Source organism: Heptranchias perlo, chromosome 21, assembly GCF_035084215.1.
Source record: "Heptranchias perlo isolate sHepPer1 chromosome 21, sHepPer1.hap1, whole genome shotgun sequence".
NCBI lineage: Eukaryota > Metazoa > Chordata > Chondrichthyes > Hexanchiformes > Hexanchidae > Heptranchias > Heptranchias perlo.
The window spans coordinates 9,472,970-9,496,638 of record NC_090345.1 but is presented as its reverse complement, the minus strand read 5'-3'; the positions used below and the strand labels follow the sequence as shown (position 1 = coordinate 9,496,638).

Here is a 23,669-nt window from a genome sequence, read left to right as displayed (position 1 = left end):
CCACTTGGGAGAGGTACTATAGAGTTGTGAGCACTTGTGGAACTAGATCCCAGCAGGAGGCTTTAGTAGAGAAGGGGAGAAAATCTGGAATTAAAATCAGAAAATGCTGGAAAATCTCAAGTGAGGCAGCATCTGCGGAGAAAGCCACAGAGTTAACGTTTCGGGTCAAAGGCCTTTCGTCAGAACTGAAAGATGTTAAAGTTAATGTTAAAGGAGAAAATCTGGTTTTGGAGGGAACCGTGTTTACACGAAAACCAACCACCAGGGAAAAGATTTAGGGGTAATTTTGACTTTGTGCGATGGTGTAAAACGGGTGATAGCGAGTGGGCAGCTCATTTTACATCTCTCCCAATTGACTTCAATGGAAATAAAAATCGGGGAGAGATGTAAAACTGGCTGCCGACTCGCTATCACCCATTTTACACAATCACACAAAACCAAGATCTACCCCCTTAATGTTTTTACAAATTGTTACATTTGTTTTATGTATACATAAACTGTCTTGATATCAAAAGCCTGTCGCTATGGGAATAATGCAGTGCTGTTCAGACCTTCGACTTGCTCTGTGAAATCCTGTGCTACAAAAGATTGCTAACATGTCAACAGTGAAGTGTTTGTTTTGGCCTTGAGTGTATTAGCTGGGAAATTAACAGATGTATTGGCAGGAGAGAACAGTGAAGTCTAAAGAAGCATGGGGTTTACTCAACATTGCCTCAACAAATTAACCCCCCACCCCGTTAAAGGCCCCAAACTTAAAGAACCCTTGCTTCCTTGCTGCCCTCTCTGAGGAGCAGAGAAAGAGCCAACATTTAGATAAAAGGACATCAGTGTTATTGTTTGGAATAACCACTAGGAGGTGCACCTCAAGGTCCCAGAACATTGCTTTTCAACCCTCTTATCTCCGAGAAAGCCAAACAGAGGCTGGTAGTAATTTCCCTTTAAGGAAAAATCTGAGTATAAATGTCAGTTGCCTGATTTAAACCCAAACTACTGAGCTTGAATTTAACTAAGGAAGTGGTGCAATATTAATGATGGTTTGACATATCTTAATATTGGTTTATTACTTCAATAATCAATTGTTAATTTAAAAATGGTTGATAGCACCCAAAGCCTTTTGGGGTTTATCTAAGTTTTGCTAATTACTCAGTCACCCCTGTCCCAAATCTCTAACTTTTTTTGGCTGGTTTGGCTACTAATGGACTCTGATCGAGATGGATCCTTGATCATTATTACTTTTTTTCTCACTGCTTTGAGTCTTAAGGTTTATATTCTATCACTATCTTTTGAGTTGCCCTGCCCACTATGTAGATTTAAAAAGAATAATTTCCACCGGTGCTGCAATGCTGTGGTTTATACCTTCAGTGCACGCGCTGTTTTCTGCTGTTCTGCCAAGTCACTTGCCTTAACCTGCTTGTGCGGGGAGGCGCTGAGTGGAGGCGGGTGCTTCTCTCTCATAGGTAGCAGGGAAAGACCACTAGAGGGCAAGTCATCACCAGGCCATTCTTGTACACCTTGGAGCAACTGGATCGAGAATTGCATCGGGGCTCCTCCCATCTGTGGAGCGTGTGATTGAGTTTGATTCAGTAGGGATGGCAGTAGTGGCGCTACAGTTGCTCACCGCGCCCCCCCCCCTTGACGGGGAGGTGAAGAAAAATCAGCAGAGTCTCCCACTTCTGATCCGCTGTCCAGTGAGTCTGCTGGAAAGTATGAGTTGGGTTAGACTGTGATGCACCCCATGGTTAAATAGCCTACCAGCACTCACTGTGTAGCATGAAGACTGGCCCCAGGGATGAGGTATCGGAGGACATCCAATAGTTATAGAACCCTACCCCAACTTGAGGCTGCACCTTCAGGAGAAGAAGGCACAAATTTGGAGGAGTTTTTCCTTTGAGAATAGTTTTGGCGTGAGAGCAGGTTGCCCTCTTGCTCCTCCTTCTCCACGTCCACATCTCGGGTACAGTTCATGCACGTTGTGGGGAGGGAGAAGATAGAAGCCGCAATTCAGGCTGATTTTCAAGCCCAGGGGAATTGAGGCCAATTCTAGTGCCCATATTTTAATCAATTAACTCAGTACAGACCAGGGGTCAAACCTGAGGCCTTCCTGGTCTGTGTGCCTCAATTTCATGCTGGACAGTGCACAACCAAGCCATCAGGGGAGCTCTTGCTAACAAAATTGTGCTGCAGTCAACAGTTAAAGCACATGTTGAAGGCTATTGTTCTTTTTAACATTACTGAACGTTATTAGGGTTGCCAACCCTCCAGGATTGTTCTGGAGTCTCCAGGAATTAAGGATTAATCTCCTGGGACACTGCTGCGAGCAAAACGGGGGACAAATCATAGGGGCACTAAAAAAGAATTGTGTTTTTTTCATTTTCTTTGAACACTTTTGCTTATTAGTTATAAAAATATTGGAGGGGTGGGGGAGGCCGTTTGACTGGGTGGGGTGTTTGGAGGCGGGAGGTCATGTGATGAAACCTCCAGGAATATGTCCAACCAGAGTTGGCAGCCCCAGTGAGCGCACAAGACACTTCCAGAATCGGTGTCCCATTTTGGTGACAATCATTCAAAGTCTCACCATGTATAAGTCACTTCCTTACATTAAGAGTGAATAAACACCTGTGTACAGAGGTGCCGGATACACATCGGATTTTACCATTGTAATAAGGCACTCATTAGTTGTCAGAATTGTTTTAATTAAATCTCCTGTTCTTTGTTCATAATGGAATAACCCTTGTGTACATGTATTTGTATATAATGTTTCTAGAGGCTACGAGGAAAATGAAAATTCTGTCTCCTGATTCCCCCCCCCTTACTGACGCGTACATGTCTTGTGTGTACATTTGTGTTTTAGAATGCTGCTGTAAAGGGTATCACACAAGTGGTGGTCTCTAGAGTTACCATGGCCGCTCCAGGAATGAGTAAGTATCTAAATAAACACCATTTGAATCTGATTAGACAGGAGATAGCCCGCAGATGAGGTAATAGACCAAGATGGTAGACCGTGTAGTTGTTGAGATAAAACTGTTCAGTCCTATCCGGCTCGCTGTTATTTAGGTCCTTATTCAATGCTCTCCTGTTTTCCTTGCCGTACTTCCTCGGCATTAAACCCATATCCTTCTGGCTTCTTTCTAAATTTGGAATATGTCCATTAGCTTTTTGAATACTTCAACCAATTTAGTGCTCGCTGGGCTACGTGGCTATTTCACAAACTAGTAACTATTGTCGGTCCTTAAATTATATCCGGTCATAGTGACCCGGACTTAGTTCACCTCACCAGTTCCCATCATGATTTTAAACACTTGGGTCACTTCCAAGTACTTTTTGGTTCATGTCTTGGTACCATTCTTGTTACTATTATGCATTGCCTGAAAGGGTGGTGGAAGCAGATTCAATCGTGGCTTTCAAAAAGGAATTAGATAAATATTTGAAGGGGAAAAAATTTGCAGAGCTACAGGGAAAGAGCGGGAGAATGGAAGTAAATGGATTGCTCTTACAAAGAGCTGGCACAGGCTCGATGAGCCGAATGGCCTCCTTCTGTGGTGTAATGATTCTGCTATTTCCCACCCCCTCTCTTCTCACCAAATTTCTCCTCCCTGCTGAAGTCATTGACTCCTTGCTGGTGCCACTCCCTGGATGCCTGTCATCGTCCAGCACCTTGCACAGCACCCAGTATGTAAGGAGTACGATAGTTTGGCAGTTACTGTACTGGACTAGCAATCCAGAAGGCATGAGTTAAAATCCCAGCCTGGCAAACTGTGAAATTGAGTTTGACAAATCTGAACATTTGTTCGCTGACACCAGGGGAAAAAAAATGACCATACAAGCTACCAGATTGGCGCAAAACACTCAACTGGTTCCTGGGAATGGGAAACTGCCACCCCTACTGAGTCTGGTCCATATAAGATTCCAGGCCATAATTTGGTTGACTCTTAATGCAGCCTTGCTAGCACCAACCAACACCCATTCACATTGAGAGCTGACGGTCTATTCCTGCAGGCTCAATCCTATCTTTACTTGATACCCATGCAGACGTTCCTGGATCGTGATCAGAAGCGAGAGCCCTACCTGCCCACCGCCTAGCCGAAATGAACTAACTCGGCACGGAATGAGGATTTGGATAAACTCGGGGAGCTTTCGTTATTTTTTTTTTAAACTCTAGCCATAAACCAATGGAATATAAAACTTGGTCACGTTTTATCCAGAGAGGAGAGTGGGAGGCAACAAGTTTCTAAGAACTTCTTGGGCCTCCCAATTTAGGCTGCTCTGGTAGCTGCATCACAAAGTAGTGAGAGGCAGGTTTGTAGACTTGATCCCTTCTGTGGGAAGTTTCTTATCTCAACCAGGCTGATTGGGAGGAGTGCTGTTTAGAGCTATGAAGCTTTTAGAGATGGAAAGCTGTGAGGACAAGTCAATGCAGAACAATGTTCCCCACCTCTCTGCATTCTGTTCTCGAGGTCTGAGAAATGGTCACCTTGTCATCCCCTTAGTTGAGAAATGATGGGTAGTGTTGAGGCACGTAAAAGATGTGTGCAGAAATAATAAGGACGTAAACAGACTGTAAACCGTCAACACTTTCGATGGACGTGAAGGAAGATGGGAGCAGAAGTTTCAGCCCACTGTGATCTCAATAATAAACTGCAGTCTTTTTTTTAATATAAAAAAAGCTTTTTTTTTTCACAGTTCCTCCTCATAGCTGGATGCTCCAGCTGAGCAGTTTGTTTACAAAGCAGGTGATTCTGGCTCGTAGCCCAGAAATTCCTGTCAACATATGGCCTTGCGTCCTCCCACAGGGGCTGCAGACCTTTGGAGCGCCTCTGGTTTAAGTGGTCTCGGTAACAACTGCGGGAACTAATGCTGGTCAGTCAGTGGATGATTCAGCTGCTGAATCTATTCAACATAAAAAAAAAACCATTTTAGAAAATCCAATTGCATTTATATTCCACATGTGTTACAGCACTGGAGAAGGATGTATGTTTTACTACACCTCGCTTGTACTGGGAATCTCACTGCGGGTGATGGGCTGATAAAAGATTGGAACTTGCCCCTTTTGTATGCTGCGATTGCTCAGCAGGACATCTCTGACAAGAGGGTGAGATGTCTGGTCACTCAGTTTAAAATGTCCTCATGTCAACAAGCTGAACTTGGATCTCTCTTTGGCAGGAATATGGGAAGGCATTCTCCCAGTGATCATACCGATTAGCACTTTACACCGACCTGACTGATGTTACCATGGCATAAAATGTATCTCTAGGGAGATGAGGGTTTTTTTTTGGCGATGTGACAGTGAAGCGAAATTTTCAGTCTTCAGGGAGAGATGACAATGTTTTCCACAGAGCGTTGTTCAAACAAGCCATGAATCAAGCCGCACCCAGGTGTTACTGATCAGTCTTTAGTTCTTGGCAGGCGAGATCCAGGAGTGTTGCTAAGGAGATACCAGCTTTGACTCCAGAAATAACTCTTCAGTCACTCTGACGCCGATCGCGTTCATTACATTGGTACAAAATATTTTCTCGGGGGTTGCCTTCCCCCTATTTGCTGCAGCACTGGGACGTGAAAATGTTGCTGATGTGTCTACTGTACACAGCTGGTTATCTGTGCTATAATTAACCAAGCTTCCTTGTTTTCTTCCCTCTTCATTGTGAGTCAAATAGTCAGACATGACTCCGCTGAGGTGCTTTTGAGTCCTGAAGGGTAGTTTAGGAGTACTGTAAGGAGGCGCAGTAGATCAGTGAAGAGATAAAGAGTTATCCTTTCTGCTGCTTCCAGCGCAATTACATTATGTTATGCACCTCATCTCTCAATGAGTAATGACCCAGTCTCAACATCCAAGACAGATTCCGCACAGAATTAATACTGAGGATAGTTAGAATACAAGAATCTCTCGGGAGCAAGTCATTGAACCCATTCTGGATTATGGGTGGAGTCACCCCATTTAACTGGATGTTGCAGAAGGACACGTGGGTAGACTGGAAAAGCTGGGGTTGTTCTTCTTGGAACAGAGATGGTTGCGAGGTGATTTTGATAGAGGTATTCAAAATCATGAAGGGTCTAGACAGAGTAGATAGAGGGTAACTGTTCCCATTGGCAGAAGGGTCAAGAAACAGAGAACATAGATTTAAGGTGATTGGCAAGAGAACCAAAGGTGACATGAGGAAAAACTTTTTTGCACAGCAAGTGGTTAGGATCTGGAATGCACTGCCCGAGGGGGTGGCGGAGGCAGATTCAATCATGGCCTTCAAAAGGGAACTGGATAAGTACTTGAAAGTAAAAAATTTGCAGAGCTATGGGGATAGGGCAGGGGGAGTGGGACTAGCTGGATTGCTCTTGCATAGAGCCGGCACGGACTCGACGGGCCGAATGGCCTCCTTCCGCGCTGTAACATTTCTATGATTGTATGCCATCCTGAGTCTCCCCTCTGTTGGTGAGGCCGAATCTGGGCTCTTTAGACTTGTCTTGCTGAAGCTTTCTCTGAGAGCCAACATGCCTGTATATATCATCATCAATCCACGATTGTCTTCCCTCCTCCTCCATCCATGTCCACCCTTTTTCAGTCCCCCCTCCACCTTTGCTTACGGCGAGAGATATTCATTTCAGTAAAACGAGCATCTATTAGAAAGAAAACCGAGCACCCACTTAACCTTCTAGGCTGCAGTTGTCCACTCGCCATCGTGATGTTTATCCGCTGTTGCTCCAGCTCGCCAGCTGACAATTCCCCCCACCCCACCACCCCGGTCCTCCCTTTTCTATGCTCTACTGCAAAGTTGGCCACAATTCAGGTGCTAAAGCAAGATTTTGTCACTTGGCGCACAGCTGGCAGAAACAAATGTAAAACATTTTGTGTGAGGGAATGGAGAACTAACCGTGCAGTTGTGAATGGGAGGAACTGATGCAGTGAGCACTCAGAATGTTGAGCATCACTGCTTCCTGTCATCTTTTCCTAAAATTAAAAGATTTTTTAAAAAAAAAATCCAGTAATTCAGCAGCTATTTACCCCCCTATCCTAATGGGATCTGCAGCCTGTTCTGTTTTCACCGAGAATAGCAGATGGTTGGCGATGAACTACAAGGGTGTAACCTGCTCAAGGGGTTCAGATGATGTCATTAGCCATAAGAACCAATCTTTGAAGGTTTGTGAATGTTGTCTGGACCCATATCCTCTTGAGGTATTCACTCTCCCAGGTGTCTTCTGTTTCGATGCACAAAATTATCTTCCTTTTTTTTTTCTTTTTGCTGAGAGTTCCTGTTTGTTTCTCACTCCTCACTGTTCCGTTATTGCTGCCAAATCTTCTATCGCCGTCAAGATTATGGTCAATAAGCTTTTCCATGCAGCTTGACGTCATGGCTCCTGGCTCGTAGCAGAAAGCAAGAGTTTTGCCGAAAAATAGTGCTCTCTTTCATTGGGGAATGAATCTTTGTCATTATTTAATTTTAAAAGTTTCTTTAATGAAATGGAAAGCATACAGACCCGGAAGGTTCCAGAGTCGATCTCTGGCCAGTGCCAGAGTTACCCACTCTGTGCCATCGTTACGGATGAATCTTTACAATAGATCTTTGCTGCTGGGTTAGAGACGGGGGGTAAAGTGCAGACGGGAATCCTGCTCCTAAAGACGGGGGGTAAAATGCAGACGGGGATCCTGCTCCTAAAGACGGGGGGGTAAAATGCAGACGGGGATCCTGCTCCTAATCATTATCTAGTGATCCCTGCTGGAAAAGGGTGCACATGTGGCTGTTGGGTGATGACATCATTGGGCTATGCTGTGATGCCCCCCCTGGTTCAACAGCCTCATTGTCTAGGCTCACATGTGAAGAATGGCCAAGTTGGACATGGTGTTGGGAGGGCTGTTGACATCCATGGAGCTGTAACTGTATGAATCTGTGCATTCAGAGGAGGAGAAAATCACCTGAGGGTGAGGTTTAAATAATGAAACTGAAGTGCCACGGAGCAGGCTTACAAGAGGGTACATCTACTGTCCTCACCGTGCAGTCTGATCTCAGCAATGTCACGTTGGATTGATGCCAACTGATGACTGTGCACCTCCTTCTCATCAGCAAAGAGGAAGGAAAAATTGGAGGGAGCGTCAGCCCTAGGTTATTGCTGCGCTCCTCGCAGTGGTGTAAGTGGAGGCCTGTGTGCAGTTTGCCCACACAATGTCAACCAGAAGAAGTGAAAAGGAGCGAAATAACTTACAGACTTAATTGTGAAACAAAAAGTAAATAATTGTCCAGGAGGGTTACCAGGCACTTTTGCCAACTTAATGCCAATCTCCTGATTATCAGCCCAGGCCAACTGCAGTATTGGCAGGTGGGAGAGTGACCTTTTGAACCAGGATGGTTGTTGTTATACTTGGCTATTTACTGTTAAATTGACTGCAGTCGTTGGGGAGGGGAATATGGAAATCTAATCTTAGAACTGTGGTGTAATCAGGGTTCTCTGATCTCCCTTGGAAGCTGCTGGCCTTTCTGCAGTGCTGAGCGATAACCCTCCTTTCTAAGTCACAAGACTGGGCTGCAGTCAGTGAATTGCTATAGTAACCAGGCCATTTAAAACAACACTTGCCACAGAGTTCAGCAAAGCATCACATAAGTTTCCTTTGTCTTTCGTATGAATTGGGTGTTTATTAGTTGTGCCCGTCTTAAAAGGGGGCACTTTTTATTAGATTTCTTTTATTTGGCTCGATGGCACTGGAGCAACCCAGCGTCTCCTTAAGGGTTTAATTAAAAAGAAGTAAAGTATCACACTGGTTATTAACCCTCTCCTAACCAGACACCAATACAGGGGAACACTTGACAGTGGCAAGAAGAGACCATTCCAAATCCAATACAAATGGATCTCTACTATAAGAGTTAGTCTGCTACGTAACTTTTAACTGCTTATGATTAAAGGGGAAGGGGTTTTGTTAGAGGAGTACTTTCTGTTCGTGGTACCACCTTCATCTATATATAAGAATTAATATGTACACCACTGCATGCAAAGAAAAGAAAGAAAGACTTGCATTTATATAGCGCCTTTCATGACCTCAGGATGACCCAAAACACTTTATAGCCGATGAGGTACTTTTGAAGTGCAGTCACTGTTGGTATGTAGGAAATGTGGCAGCCAGTTAGCGCACAGCAAGGTCCCACAAACAGCAATGTGATAATGACAAAGATAATCTGTTGATTGAGGGATAAATATAGGTCAGGACACAACTCACCAGCTCTTCTTCGAAATAGTGCCATGGGATCTTTTACATCCACCCTGAGAGGGCAGACAAGGTTTCGGCTTAACGTCTCATCTGAAAGACGGCATCCCCAACAGTGCGGGACTGCCTCTGAGGCGAGAGTGCTACCCACTGAGCCACCGCTGCGGCCATCAATTTCTTGCCTAAAGGGAGACCTGGTGTCTGTGCTTCCTTCCTCTCCTTCCCATCCTGAGCTGTTCCAATGACATTAATTACAAGGAGGTGCTGCGTCTGTCCTGAGGCAAGGCCATCCATTTCAACGAGGGCCGAGACTTTGGATCAGCCTGGGAGTTGATTTGGAGCAAGGAAACACTCATAGCTGGGTACCGCTGGCAGAGAGCTTCCCAGGTTCAGGACGGCTCATGGTGGTTTGAAGTGGCAGGATTCATTGAAATGAATAGAGCCCACCCCAGATTTCAGGAGGTCTTATTCTATCATTGATATCACCGGCATCTCCACATCATCATTGATATCATTAGAGTGTCTTTATAGGAAAGGAGATCCCAAAAATTGTGTGTCTTTCAGAGAGGGAACTATTTCAGTGTTTCAGTACTGGTAATATGTGTACTTTGTATTCTTGTATACTATTAAGTTGCCTGTGGTGTGGCCCGCAGTCAGTTGATGAATATAAGTTTTTGGTTATAAACAAGATGGTGATGGAGTTGGGGGAGAGACTTCAGAAACTCATTCCACAGAGCCATCTGGTGAGCAGAGGCTGCAACCAAATTGTGACAGATGAGAACACTGAAAGGGAAATGTTGACAGAAAGGTGTGAGCAATCTTTACAACAGGGAATACGATTTGAAAGCAGGGCATGTGTACCCTACACGTGATTTTTAATAATATATGGATTCAGAAAATATCCCCTTAGCCTTTCTTCCCCTTTAAGCAAAAATGCATGTTCAATAAAGATTCGCTGAGTGAACTCCGCCAGAGAAATTGCAACAAACAAAATAATTAATGAATCTATCAGCAGGATAACCATTTTATTGACCTCATGAGATAGCTTCAGTTGGCCCTAAAGCTCATTTGATCTCATCCTTATAGAATACTGACTCTGGAGCTTTCCCCTTACAGCGCGTAGCTAATGTCCTCTCACTTCTGGAACAAAGGCAAGTTTCATTTAAGAGCAAAACGATCTCCATGGGCTCTCGGTCGCTCACTTGATTATTCATTTGTGTTCGAAAACTAAAACCTTACCCCCGACCCCTACTAAAAAAAATTAGCTTGAAATGTTTTCACTGCTTTCTTTTTCTTTTCTAGTTGTTCTCCCCATCATGATGGAACAGCTGGAGAAGTATCCGTTCATGCAAGTAAGTGGAACTTGTTTATAAAAAATGCTACTTTTAAAATAAAGAAACACGCTACAGGGGAAGCCATTTTGAAGAAATATGTATGGCTACGACAGCTCCCTTGATCCTTTGTTATATTGTAAGCACCAGTACCACCCTCACCGGAGTCCTGGCCAATATTTATCCTTCAACCAACATCACTAAAATAGACTGTCATTGTCACATTGCTATTTTTAAGGAGTGTCTTAAAGGAGGAGAGAGAGCTGGAGAGGTTTAGGCAGGGAATACTAGAGCTTTGGGCCTAGGCGGCTGAAGGCACGGCCGCCAATGGTGGAGCGATTAAAATCGGGGAATGCGCAAGAGGCCAGAGTTGGAGGAGCACAGAGATCTGAGGGTTGGAGGGTTGGAGGAGGTTACAGAGATAGGGAGGGACGAGGCCATGGAGGGATTTGAAAACAAGGATTCAAATTAGGACCCACCCCCTCCTGCTGGTTCATTATAATTAAGGCAAATTTAGGACCAAGAAAAGCCCATTTGATAAAAGCTCATGCTGACTGTCACCGGAATGACGAAGCAGATTTTATTTACCTGAAGCAAAATGGAGATAGTACTGGCTGATGAAAATTCTTGTGGGTTGTTCAGGAGAGATTAGTTTTAAGGGCGTGCAAGATAAGGGAACTGAATATTCAGTGCTGTTTGTATCTGCAGCAGCACGTTGTGCAAGAGAATATGAGCTGTGTATTAGTGGTTAGTTGGGTGGCGTGCACCTCAGACACCAACAGGCAAGAGGGAGAAGGAAGCCTCTTGCACTGGGTTAGGGGAAAGGGTTTTCTTTTAGAAGAAAAAAATTGTTTTTAAATTGATTTCTTCCCTTCCCCACTTGTTTAACCAGGTGAGACTGAAGTTGGGTAAACTCCTCCCGAAGCTGTTCCCAAGCTGCTGCGTGAAGCTGTTTTATCTTGTGCTTGGACCCCTGCCAGGTCCGCCAAAGTAAATTTGCCAGGTTCACTGAGGCCACAAGACACTTTAGGGGTGAAATTGGACATGGGTAGGGGATGCAAGGCAGGTGGAATTGCATCGGGCGCCCGTGAGACGTTCCAGCCCATAGTCAGCCCTTTTGACATCAATAGAATTAATATCGGGCGTGTGGTATAACTGACGATCCACATGATTCCGCCTGTTTTAAGTCCCCGCCCCATGTCCAATTTCTCCCCCTTCGTTTCTTCTTTAGGTCTTGGTGACTCCAGCAAGTTCACTTTAGTGTTGCTTCTGTCAGATGCACAAGAACCACAGGTCGAGAGTTGGTGGCACTGGCACGGGACCACACAATATAAGAACAGCTTAACTGACACAAGAAGGTATTTGGGACAGTTGCCCCTGAGCAGTGACTCTCCCTGATTTATTTACCTCTGCCTGGGAGTGACTCACTCCCTCATTTATTCCCTCTCTCCCTGTTTACTCCAGAAGCTACTCTCTCCCCGTTTACTCCAGAAGCTACTCTCTCCCCGTTTACTCCAGAAGCTACTCTCTCCCCGTTTACTCCAGAAGCTACTCTCTCCCCGCTTTATCGGCTCTTTACTCATTAGAACAACGCGAATAGCGGGTCGATATGATCGAATTGTTTAAAGTTAAGAAAGGATGGGACAGGGTAGATGGAAGCAGATTGTTTCCAGTAGTTGAGGGGCCATAGATACAAGATTAAATGTAAGGGATTTAGAAGAGGGGGCAGGAGAAACCTCTTCACCGACAGCTGTGAGGCTGTGGATTTCACTTCCAGTGCTAGTGGTTGAGGTAGAAACTGTGTCAACATTAAAGATTAGATTGGCTAGGTGGATAAAGTAAAAGGGATTGAAGGGATATGAGAACAGTGATTAGAACTATTTGCTCGTGTGGAGGGTAAACACCAACATGGACTGGTTGGGCCGAATGGCCTGTTTCTGTGTTGTAACTGGTATGTATTCACCTCCACTTGGATGTTGCTCCCTGATTTATTACCCCCCCCCCCCACATTTCCCCCGATGTAGAAGCACCCAGGCTCCACTCATTGGTTCCCTGAAAATGGGAATTCACCGGCTAGGGAACCATTTGGTGTCGTACGCCCATTGGAGTTTCACCAAACTGTGCCAACATGTGTCACCCTCTATAGAAGCTTTGGGGGTACTAAAGTGTTTTCTTTCTATAACATTTTGTGGGGAGAGGCTACCTGTAGAGGCCAACACCCTCATTATTTTTGATTTGTGCCTTTACCACCTAGTGAAAACACTTTGATCCTTCTACAAACAGTGTGTTTTTTCCCTTTGTGTTTTATGTTCTATTTATATTTATATTTTTTGTTTGCAGAGAATTAAGTTCCTCCATGCACCGATTCAAGTGATGCTGGTTGGATGCTTGTAAGTAGTAGTGCTTGTCGCCTTTAAGAGCCCTGTCTTGTCAACCATGTGCCTATGTTCAGAAACAACACTTATCTTGTCCTGGCCATTGGCATAATCGCATGTTTACTCCTACCGACCCCATTTTCTTCCCTTCCTTTCCTCTTCCTTGCCAAAGTTGCCATTCTTTGTAAGTGGCAGCAGGCTATTCAACTAGAAAGGTCATCACAGCTCAGTCTTGTCCTCACCAGATCCTCACCTGGGGCAATTGTTCCTCCTAAGCTCCAAATACGCTGTTCTCTAAGCTCTTCTTTCTCCACATATCCATACTGTATTGATGTTTGTGTTGAAATCATGGCTCATTGTCCTGTCTCATAATCTAAGTCATTGCCTCCAAATTCCTTACCTCACTAAGTCTCTCTGTCTTTCAATGCACAGGCTTTTAAAACACAATTTTTTTTATTACCTAAGAGCAGGGGAGTGGGATTAAATTGGCTAGCTCTTTCAAAGAGCTGGCACAGGCACGATGGGCCAAATGGACACCTTCTGTGCTGTAAGATTCTGTGATTCTAATCACAATTTTGTGATTTTTCCCATCTGTCCTAACCTTTTCAACTTTGGTGGACAGGCTGTGGCCCTTCACCAAGGTCTTTCAACAAAAAAGCTGCCAAATCTGCAGTTGCAATCATGTGGATACTCTATTCTGCGCCCGCAAGCTGTATGACATTGGCAACAACATGAAGAATTGTTTCACTTGATGGACAAAACCATGTCAAAATCAGCATTAACTGTGGAGCCCTCTGGAGAATGTTGGCCCTTGACTCCCTGCTTTTCCACTCATGCAGTTACCTCATTCCTGGGAATGGAAAGTGTGTCGGTCACTTGGAGTCTGCCTGTGGGTATGTGTGTCTATGTTTGTGTATGTGTGTCTGTGTCTATGTCTGTGTATGCGCGTGGTTGTGTGTTGTGTGTGTGTATTTGCATGTTGTGTGTGTTGTGTTGTATGTGTGGCTGTGTGTGTGTATGCATGTTTGTATGTGTGTGTGTCTAGATATGTGTGTCTGTGTTGTTTGTGTCTGTCTGTGTGTGTGTGTGTGTATCTCTGAATCTATGCAGATCTGTTTCCTCCTCTGTTATGTGTCTTCATTTTCTGTTTTTCTGTCTCTTGTTTTGTGTTCGCTTGCTTCTCTCTCTTTCTCTCACATGCTCACTCATTATGCATTTCTGTCTTGTCTGAATAAATCCATTCTTTGTCTACTTCCCGTACAACATTGTAAATCAGTTTCTGCTACATTCCATTAGTGTTTTATGAAAATTCTTCCAGGGTGTTTTTGAATTGTCACCCTGAATGTTCTGCTTTTCTAATTGGCAACAGTCCTGCTGCCCAATACAGATTTGCACACATTTAGCGAGCAAATCATACAATAATAGTTGTATACTTATAGTAGCTAATAATTCAACAGTCCTGCATTCCCTGATCTCTGTTATTTGTAGTCTGTAGATTTTGATTGTGTGGAGACAATTCTGGTTCTTGTTTCATTGCTCTGACTTCTAATGTGAATTGTGCTCTCTGTATACAATGAGATTCACGTAAAAGGACCAGGTGATCATGATGTTAAGAACATAGGAACAGGAGAAGGCCATTCAGCCCCTCGAGCCTGTTCTGCCATTCAATTAGATCATGGCTAATCTGATGTTGGTTGTTGCAGCTTTACTGAGAAAGGGTCATCAGCTGATCAGCGGGTAACACCAGGTCTCTATGCAGATGTTAGGGATCATTGCACTACTGGTTCTGGCTCAAGGCCAGTGCCACCTTAGAGTAAGTCTGGGCCAGAATAACAATTTTACATCCCCAGTTAAATTTTAATATTAACCACGAGCTACACAATATCCAGCACTCTGCTCGCAATTTTTGTTTTCTGTTTGTTCTCTGGATGTGGACGACACTGGCAAGGCCGCTTATATTCCCCATTCCTAATTGCCCCAAATAGGGGATTTGTTTTTTTTTACAACCAGGTGGCTTGCTCATCCACATCAAAGGGCTTTAAGAATCAACCACATAGTGTGGACTAGAGACGTGTGTCGGCCAGACTGGGTAAGGGGTGGCTAGTTCCCTTCCCTGAAGGACATAACTGAACCAGTTGGGTTTTAATGACAGTCCAGGAACTTTTCTGGTGCCAGCCCGCAAATGACCAGGTTTATTGAATGCAGCGTCACAACTTGCTAATGTGGGACTTGAACTCATGACCTCTGGGTTGCTAGTCCAGTACCAGAACCACTACACTACATAGCCCCATAAAAATGTTAAACATGATGGATTGCCTGTAAATTTTAAAGCTTTGTTTCGTATAGGTTACAGGTTATACTTGGCCTTGCCTAAATGTAATTCAACAACTTTGCCTTGCACAGCTTGGGTCATTGCGAAGCTTTGCATTGACACGAAAAGTACAGTATAACTGGCCGACGTGGTTATTTTACACTTTTTCTACCATTTCTCCCCTCCCGATCCTGTCCCAAGCACATTGTGTCCTTGTTGGGATACAATTCCACAGGCACCCTCTGGTATCTTTCCCAAGTGGTTGTTAATAATGTATAAGCCAGGGATGCAGGAACAGGAGTAGGCCATTCAGCCCCTCAAGCCTGTTCCGCCATTCATTTAGATCATGGGTGATCTGTAGCTTGACTCCATTTATCCACCTTGGTTCCATAGCCCCTATCTATCGATCTCAGTTTTGAAATTTTCAAATGACCCCCAGCCTCAACAACTTTTTGGGGGGAGAGAGTTCCAGATTTCCACCACCCTTTGTGTGAAGAAGTGCTTCCTGACATCACCCCTGAACGGCCTGGCTCTAATTTTAAGGTTATGCCCCCCCTTATTCTGGACTCTCCCACCAGAGGAAATAGTTTCTCTCTATCTATCCTAGACATGACTGTCACAGGTAATTCAACTGTAGGGGGGCCTTGTGGCTGATTGTGTCCAGCGTGTGGCACTAGATGCAGATCAGGAGTGGGAATCCTGGCCAATATTAGCCTTACTAACTTGGGGGCACGGAGGATTTATTTTATGTAAATTTTCCTTGCATTGCTCACGATCAGTCGTAGGATGCGGTAGAAAAGCGCAACGTGGGTTTTTTTTGAGCTAAGACGCATTTGAAACGTAACCTCTGCTATTCACAGGCTGTTAACGGTATTTCCCTGCTGCGAGTAACCTCACCTTGTGGCGGTTTCCTGATGCACGCTGGCGGCGGGCGAGGTACCTCACCGCGTGTGCAGACTTGGACAACTACCCTACCGTGTATTAATAGTAGATAATATATCACAAGATAAAAAAAGAAAGACTTGCATTTATGTCGCGCCTTTCACGACCTTGAAGTATGGTTGCTGTTGTAATGTAGGAAACGTGGCAGCCAATTTGCACACAGCAAGGTCCCACAAACAGCAATGACAAAATGACCAGATAATCTGTTTTAATTTGTTGTTGATTGATGGATAAATATTAGCCAAGACATCGGGAGAACTCCCCCCGTTCTTCTTCAAGATAATGCCATGGTAACTTTTACATCCACCTGAGAGGGCAGACAGGGCTTCGGTTTAACATCTTATCTGAAAGACAGCACCTCTGACAACGTAGCATTCCGTCGTTACTGCACTGGAATGTCAGCCAAGATTTTGTGCTCGAGTCTCTGGAATGGGACTTGAACCAACAACCTTCTGCCTCAGAAGCAAGAGTGCTACCAACTGAGCCACAGCTGACCCCTGCATCCTGCTAAATTCTGATGAAGAAGGCCCTTCAGCCTACTTATCTCATCCTTCCAGAATACCAGCCCTGCTCTCTTCCCATTATAACACCAAACAGTTCCCTTTTAAGAGGGGTCTCAATTACCCTTCCTCGAAACTCATTCCAGCTGTTAATCACCGTCTATGTGCGGAAATACTTTCTGGCATCTGTACTAAATTTGCTCTTCATGGTCCTGAACCAGTCAGTGCCCTCTTATCCTTCCTACTGAAAACACTGTTACGGGTTTCTGTGCGTATTTGTTACTTAATGGATTTTACCAACGTTTAATTTTTTTTATTCTCTTACTTTTAGGCTGTAAACCTAAGTTTTTAAAAGGAGAAATAGAAATACTTTTTGTTTTTCACAGCTTAATCTTTATGGTTCCTGCTGCGTGTTCGCTTTTCCCTCAGAGGTGGTGAGTGAACCATTTAATGTTCTGTAGTTTGGCAATTAAGAATTGTTTTTTTTGTTCAGACTCCAGTGTTGTGTTTGCTAAAATTAATGTATAAAAAGAACCACCTGCACTGAATTACTGGAAGGGAATTTGAGACCACCCACTGAGCAGTCCAGAAATACTACTAGAGCCCAGATTAGACTGGTTCCCAGAGATCCCTCTCTGGGTGCAGTACTGACAGGGTCAGAGTAGTCCATGTTGGTGCTTGAAATTAAGATCAGATTGCTAGATGGAAACCAGAGCCTTCTACTTTTCACTTTGTGAAATTCGTTCAGGAGTCATCAAAAATTGGAGTGTGCCTTTTTCAAACAATCCATAAGGATTGCCCCAGTGTCATTGTCCAAAAAGCCATGTTTGTATGTGGCCCCACCTTTTTTTTTTAAAAAGGGGCACAACTAATAATGAAACTCAAATATAAAATGTACTTTCAACAAAAGGAAACTTCTAATTATAATATTATTACTTGTTTCGATAAGAACACCATATCTTGTGTGCCCACCAGTGGTGGGAGAGAATAGGAGCATGAGGCGTGGGCAGCACAACCCCCTTTCATATTGCAGCAGGCACAGGTTTCCATCAAAACATCTTCCCCCCCCCCCCCCCGACCCCCCACGCTGTCTATAACCAGCAGCTGTAAAGCATAACAAAGGGATATCTGAGAGATATTGATAGGTGTGCAGATATCTTCATTTTGAAATAGTGAACGTCGCATAATAATTCAGTAGGTTACACTTCCACTTCCTGTTGGCAAGCTTAACAGCATTGATGGCCCCTGTGTTTGCAAGCTAGACTGGCCCACCCTCCAGTCTCGGAGGGTAGCGTCAGTGGGTGGAGTCCTAACTTTTTGAGTGACTGTCGGGTTTGCCTGAGCTGGTGTCTGGGAGGTCTGCTGAACATTGCATGGAGCAGAAAGGGATATGGAAACATGGTGTGTGTGTGTGTGTGTGTGTGTGTGTGTGTGTGTGTGTGTGAGAGAGAGTGTGTGTGTGTGTGTGTGTGTGTGTGTGTGTGTGTGTGTGTGTGGCTGGGACATCGAGCTGTGCCTCCGGTACATGAGGAGAGGGGAATATTCAGCGGTGCATCCAGTGTGTGTGGAGAGGGGAACATAGGGATGTGCTTCCAGATTAGGAGGGAGCTCAATGAGTGATGATACTTGTAGACTTCAGTTGTGGTCTTAAACTCTCATCCAGACGGAGGAGACTTTTAATCCTAATTACTGTTGTAGAGCAGTACAGGAACACAACTGCATTCTCAAAGACTTTCTTTTTCCGCTTTTCCACAGTTCTATGGCAGTTTCTAAATTGGAACCAGAACTGAGGGACTCAATAATCGCCAAGTACGGAGGCAAAGTGAAATGTGTCTACTTCAACAAGGGTCTGTAGGTTTTAGGAGGTGATGTCCAATGAAGAGATGCGGACTCCTGTAGTTTTACAACTTATCTCTACACAATCAATGGTATAAATAACAAAAGAAAAGCCATGTGCAGTATGGTGTATAAAACTCCTGTTACCATCGTCTCTGTTGATATCCCATCTCACTGAAGTGTCACTTTTGGGCCTTTCGCTCCAATGTGTTCAGCATCTGTTCATGTTTTTCAACACGGCAACTTGGAAGGGAAAAAAAATCTCACTTCACACGCACAGAAAGATGAGGAAACTCTGACTTTACTGAACCAGATCATTGAGTGGATACATATATATGGTACACAGTTCTTGGAAATCAAGTCATGTTTATTATATCCACTGGCACTTTCCCAACTGAAAATGAAAGGCGTATGAGAGGGCAGTTAACCTTTTACACTGCTATGCATTTATTGCCTTATCTTGGTTGTGTTGCCAAAAACAGGGTGATGGGTTGGCAAGCATTGAAGTGAGGGGTGGGGGCAGTCGCAGATATCCAGTCACAATAAGGAAGAAAATAGATTTTTTTTTGTTGTCAATTTTGCGCTCATCAAGGTGGGGGTTTTAGTAGTGAGGAATTGGAAGACTTTCTTTTTTGGTCGCCCAATGACAAAATTCCCAGGTTAGGTGTCATGCAGTTAGACGTAGAGTAAAGCTCCCTCTACTTTATCCTACCAGCTTAACTCAGAAGAACACTTCTTACTGAGCCGGTGTGACATTTTTCCATTTCGTGTACTGGCAATGTGGCCTCTCAAAATGAAATTGCCAAATTAGAAATAAAACCAGAAAATGCTGGAGACACTCAGCGGGTCAGGCAGCATCTGTGCAGAGAGAAACAGAGTTAACGTTTCAGGTCGATGAACTTTCATCAGAACTGGAAGAAGTTAGAGATTTAACAGTTTAACAAGGTAAAAGAGACAAACGGAAATCCCGTTGGAGATAAGAGCAGAACTTCTTCAAGGTGGCCATTCCTGAAAGTGAATTAAACACTAAAACAAAAGCAAAATACTGCAGATGCTGGAAATCAGAAATAAAAACAGAAAATGCTGGAAAGGTTAACTCTGTTTCTCTCTCCACAGATCTTGCCTGACCTGCTGAGCATTTCCAGCATTTTCTGTTTTTATTTCAGATTTCCAGCATCTGCAGAATTTTCTTTTCGTTCAGGTGTCAAATTACAGGCAGTTTTATGCTTTGGGTCTATTGTCCACTAGAAACTGGACTGAGGACCCATCACTGTCGGACACGTTCAGCCTACAGACAAGGGCTGTTCTTAAGCATCATCATAGTATGCTTCTCTTCCTCCAAGCTAGCAACTGAATAAGACATCAAAGAAGGTACCTGACAGAGGGGTGAGTGTCCCATATTTGGCTGGCTCAAAGCTGCACTTTGAGCTTTCTCAGTTAGTTCAGCTCTTCAAAGCACGTGGACCACTGGAAACAGGTTTTAAAAAGAATGGCTTTCTACTTCCGAGGCTAGAGCACGGAACTCTCATCATCCCTTCTAGTTATTTGAAGATTAACTTCCTCTGTTCTCCTTTTTGTCTCTCTGGGCTAAGTGTCACCTGCAGCAGGTGAGATACGTCTAAGCTTCCAACAGAGACAGACAGTAAGAGGTGTGCAGGAGCAATGTGATGTTCCCTCCCTCTAACCTTTCTCACTTGCATGCTGTACAAGCGCCCATGTCCTATTTGATCCCATGCACCACCATACCAACACCCCTCTTCCCCATCCCCTAGCAATGCAGCTGAGATCAAGCATTTGTTTCTCTCCACTACTGCAGTCAATGCAGAGTACTCCAATACACGGTCATGGTACGCAATTTTGTTTTTATGTGGTCAATAAAAGTAAGAAAACCTGTCACAGCTAACTTCATTAAGGCTTCACTGGAATGACAAAACATGAAATGTTAAAACTAATCTCTCAGATTCACCACTGTGAATTGCAGTCAAGAAATACGACATCAAAGTACTGTAACTGATCTGTATTTCTGTTCCATGCATTGTGTTGAATGTAACACTGCGTCCCATCATATTATCAAAGTAGGAATACAAACAAAGCAATCATGACAAAAAAAAGACAATGGCCCAGTTTTAAATTGGGAGAGCCAAGGATACCTGTCATTCCTACAGTTATTATTAAACTTACTTGGCGTATTAGTACCAATAGGTTATGGGAGGAAAAACTTAATCAGATACACTTGTGCCATGTGCTTCTTGTCTGCTGCTCTTCATCACCTCAAACTGCTCCTACTACTGTCACCAGCAGTGATAGACCTTTAACCACTGGTGCATTACCTGAGTATTTTACAGCTCAAGATGCTCCTCCCAGACACAACCAATGTTTAATAGCTCTCTGTGCTCTCCACTTTTTCTCATTCCTCTTACTTTTTGCCTTCATCTTCTACTAACAAATCCTTGTCCTCCTGGACCACTCGGCAGCCTTTGATGCAGTCAACCACACCATCCTTCTCCAACACCGTTCCTCCGTTGCTGAGGTCAGTGGGACTGCCTTCGCTTGGTTCCACTCATCGTAGCCAAAATATTTCCAACAATGGCTTCTCTTCCAATCCTCACATTGTTACCTCCGGAGTCCCCCAAGGATCTATCCTTGGCCCCCTCCTCCTCATCTGCATGCTGCCCCATGGCGCTATCATCCACAGACATGGGGTCAGCTTCCACATGTATGCTGGTGACACTTGGTTTTACTTTTCTACCCCTCCCACCATTGGTGACCGTGCCTTCAGCCTGCTAGGCCCCAAGCTCTAGACCCCTAAGCTTCCACCTCCCTGTCGTCCTTTAAGACCCTCCTAAAAACCCACATCTCTCATCCAGCTGTTGGTCATCCCTTCTAATATCTCCTCCTTTGACTCGGCATCTAACTTTTAGACTACACCCCTGTGAAGCGCTTTGGGGCATTTTTCTACATTAAAGGTGCCATATAAATGCAAATTGTTGTGGTTGTATAAGAGTGTTTTATTCTTCATCCCCTGTTCTCTTTCCCGATGTAATGTTTCTCTTCAGTAATGTTTCAATTTTATCTCAATTTAGTTTTTCTGTAACTTTTTTCTAAATTTAAGTTTTGCTTCATACCGTTTTTTTTTGTTGTCTCCTTTAAAATGCTTTATTCTGCATGCTCAGCAGGACACACCAACGCATCTGGAGAATATACTTTCCTGTAGCGCAGAGCATCCAGCACTGTACATCTACTGAACTACAGTATTGCCATCTGCTTGTAGACCATCCATTCAGTCATAAAACACTTGTATATCTAATATAAGGAAGTTTCTGGGAAAGTCTTAGTTCAAGTAAATCCATGCTATATCCCATTTGTTGCTAATTTTTTTTCAAAACGGTTGCATTTACAGGGCTGCTCCATGAAGCCCTTTTACTCACTCCAGTCCACGTAAGCAGCCACTGGACCACAAGGACTCCTGTAAATGACAACCAAGGGAATCCCCTAGGTTAAAAAAACGTCTGCTCCAGAAACGATCACTCTCTTTCATTGTTTGAGTCGATAGTCATAAAAGGCAGACCGTAATCATTTTGAAAGTCTGCATTTCCAATGGTGCTAGTGTTACAGTGGATCAGCGTAGTGGAGAACTCACCACTCTAGTGATTCTAACAATGGAGAGGTGTCAGTGGTGCAAATACAAAAAAAATTGAAAAGTTGCATTTAAAATAAATGTTTACAAGAAAATAAACCTGTGGAGTCAGTGTACGGATACATCCTTACAACCAGCTGTACCCACCCAGTATTCACCTAGTCTTTTAAATTAATAATTTCAACCTTGTTTTAGGTGTGAATTTTAAGACAATGACAAAATGTGAAAACTTTTTAAAGTAAATGTCCTTTATTGGACATTAATTAATGATAATGGTCATCAATGGTGCACTCTCCAGGCCACGATAGGATTATTTTGCCTGGTTGTGAATTGTTATCAAATAATTTGTTAAAAACAAAATGCACAAATTACTTCGCAGGATTGTGCCAAACATCAACTCTTCAAAGCTTTATTTAGTTGACAGTAACTTAAGTGCTTTTGTTCTAAAAACCTTGGTGAACCTTTGTGGCGGTGTTATGGAATGTTGAAATCTTCTGCCTAGACTTTAATGTTTTGGCCTCATTCCTGCCATCATTTCTTATGTATAGATGAAGGTTTATTTATATATTTTAGATGAAGGTTGCCCCCTTCTGGTTTTTAACACTTTAAAGTTTAGTTATTGTCCAGTTCTTGGTCACAAGTCAAATTAATATTGCTCTAACATTTGTGTTAATGTAAGGAATCTTACAACACCAGGTTATAGTCCAACAGTTTTATTTGAAAACCACAAGCTTTCGGAGATTATCTCCTTCGTCAGGTGAGTGAGTGAAAGGTTCTCAAATCGCATATGCGATTTGAGAACCTTTCACTCACTCACCTGACGAAGGAGATAATCTCCGAAAGCTTGTGGTTTTCAAATAAAACTGTTGGACTATAACCTGGTGTTGTAAGATTCCTTACATTTGTCCACCCCAGTCCATCACCGGCATCTCCACATCATTTGTGTTAAAGGACAGTTCTGCTGCAAGGTTTAGGAACATAGGAACAGGAGTAGGCCATTCGGCCTCTCGAGCCTGTTCCACCATTCAATTAGATCATGGCTGATCTGTATCTTAACTCCGTTTACCTGCCTTGGTTCTATATCCCTTGCCTAACACAAATCTATCGATCTCCGTTTTGAAATTTTCAATTCGCCCCTAACCTCAACAGCTTTTTGGGGGAGAGTTCCAGATTTCCACTACCCTTTGTGTGAAGAAGTTGACATCACCCTTGAATGGCCTAGCTCTGATTTTAAGGTTATGCCCCCTTGTTTTGATCTTCCCCCACCAGAGGAAATAGTTTGCGTTGATGTAAACCAGTGTCAGCTTCGGATTCACATCGACACAAACTACAGATAATTTAGATGTGAATTTAGTTGGATCTCACATTGGTCAGAGGTGTGACACCTGTAGGAGATAGTTACTTATTGCTGTGGCTTCACACTTACTGCAGTGTAACTGCATCACAGTGCAAAAGTGAGATTTTAAAAAAGTTCCCACAATGACTACTGCACTATTAGGGAGCATTTAAATCTTCAGTTTGAACCGTCTTAATATTGTCTTTCTGCTAATATTGAA

General features: G+C 43.7%; 1 protein-coding gene across 1 annotated transcript in view; it reads left to right on the top strand.

The window, feature by feature from the left end:
• Positions 1-21,837, top strand: part of sfxn2 (sideroflexin 2) — a 52,457-nt gene extending 30,620 nt beyond the window's left edge. Inside the window, exons 8-12 of the mRNA XM_068002073.1 lie at positions 2,852-2,918; positions 10,484-10,533; positions 12,853-12,902; positions 17,027-17,074; positions 18,396-21,837. Coding sequence (XP_067858174.1) covers positions 2,852-2,918; positions 10,484-10,533; positions 12,853-12,902; positions 17,027-17,074; positions 18,396-18,495 — 315 coding nt within the window. The 3' untranslated portion in view covers positions 18,496-21,837. The remainder of the gene's footprint in view (positions 1-2,851; positions 2,919-10,483; positions 10,534-12,852; positions 12,903-17,026; positions 17,075-18,395) is intronic.
• The last annotated feature ends 1,832 nt before the right edge of the window (positions 21,838-23,669 follow it).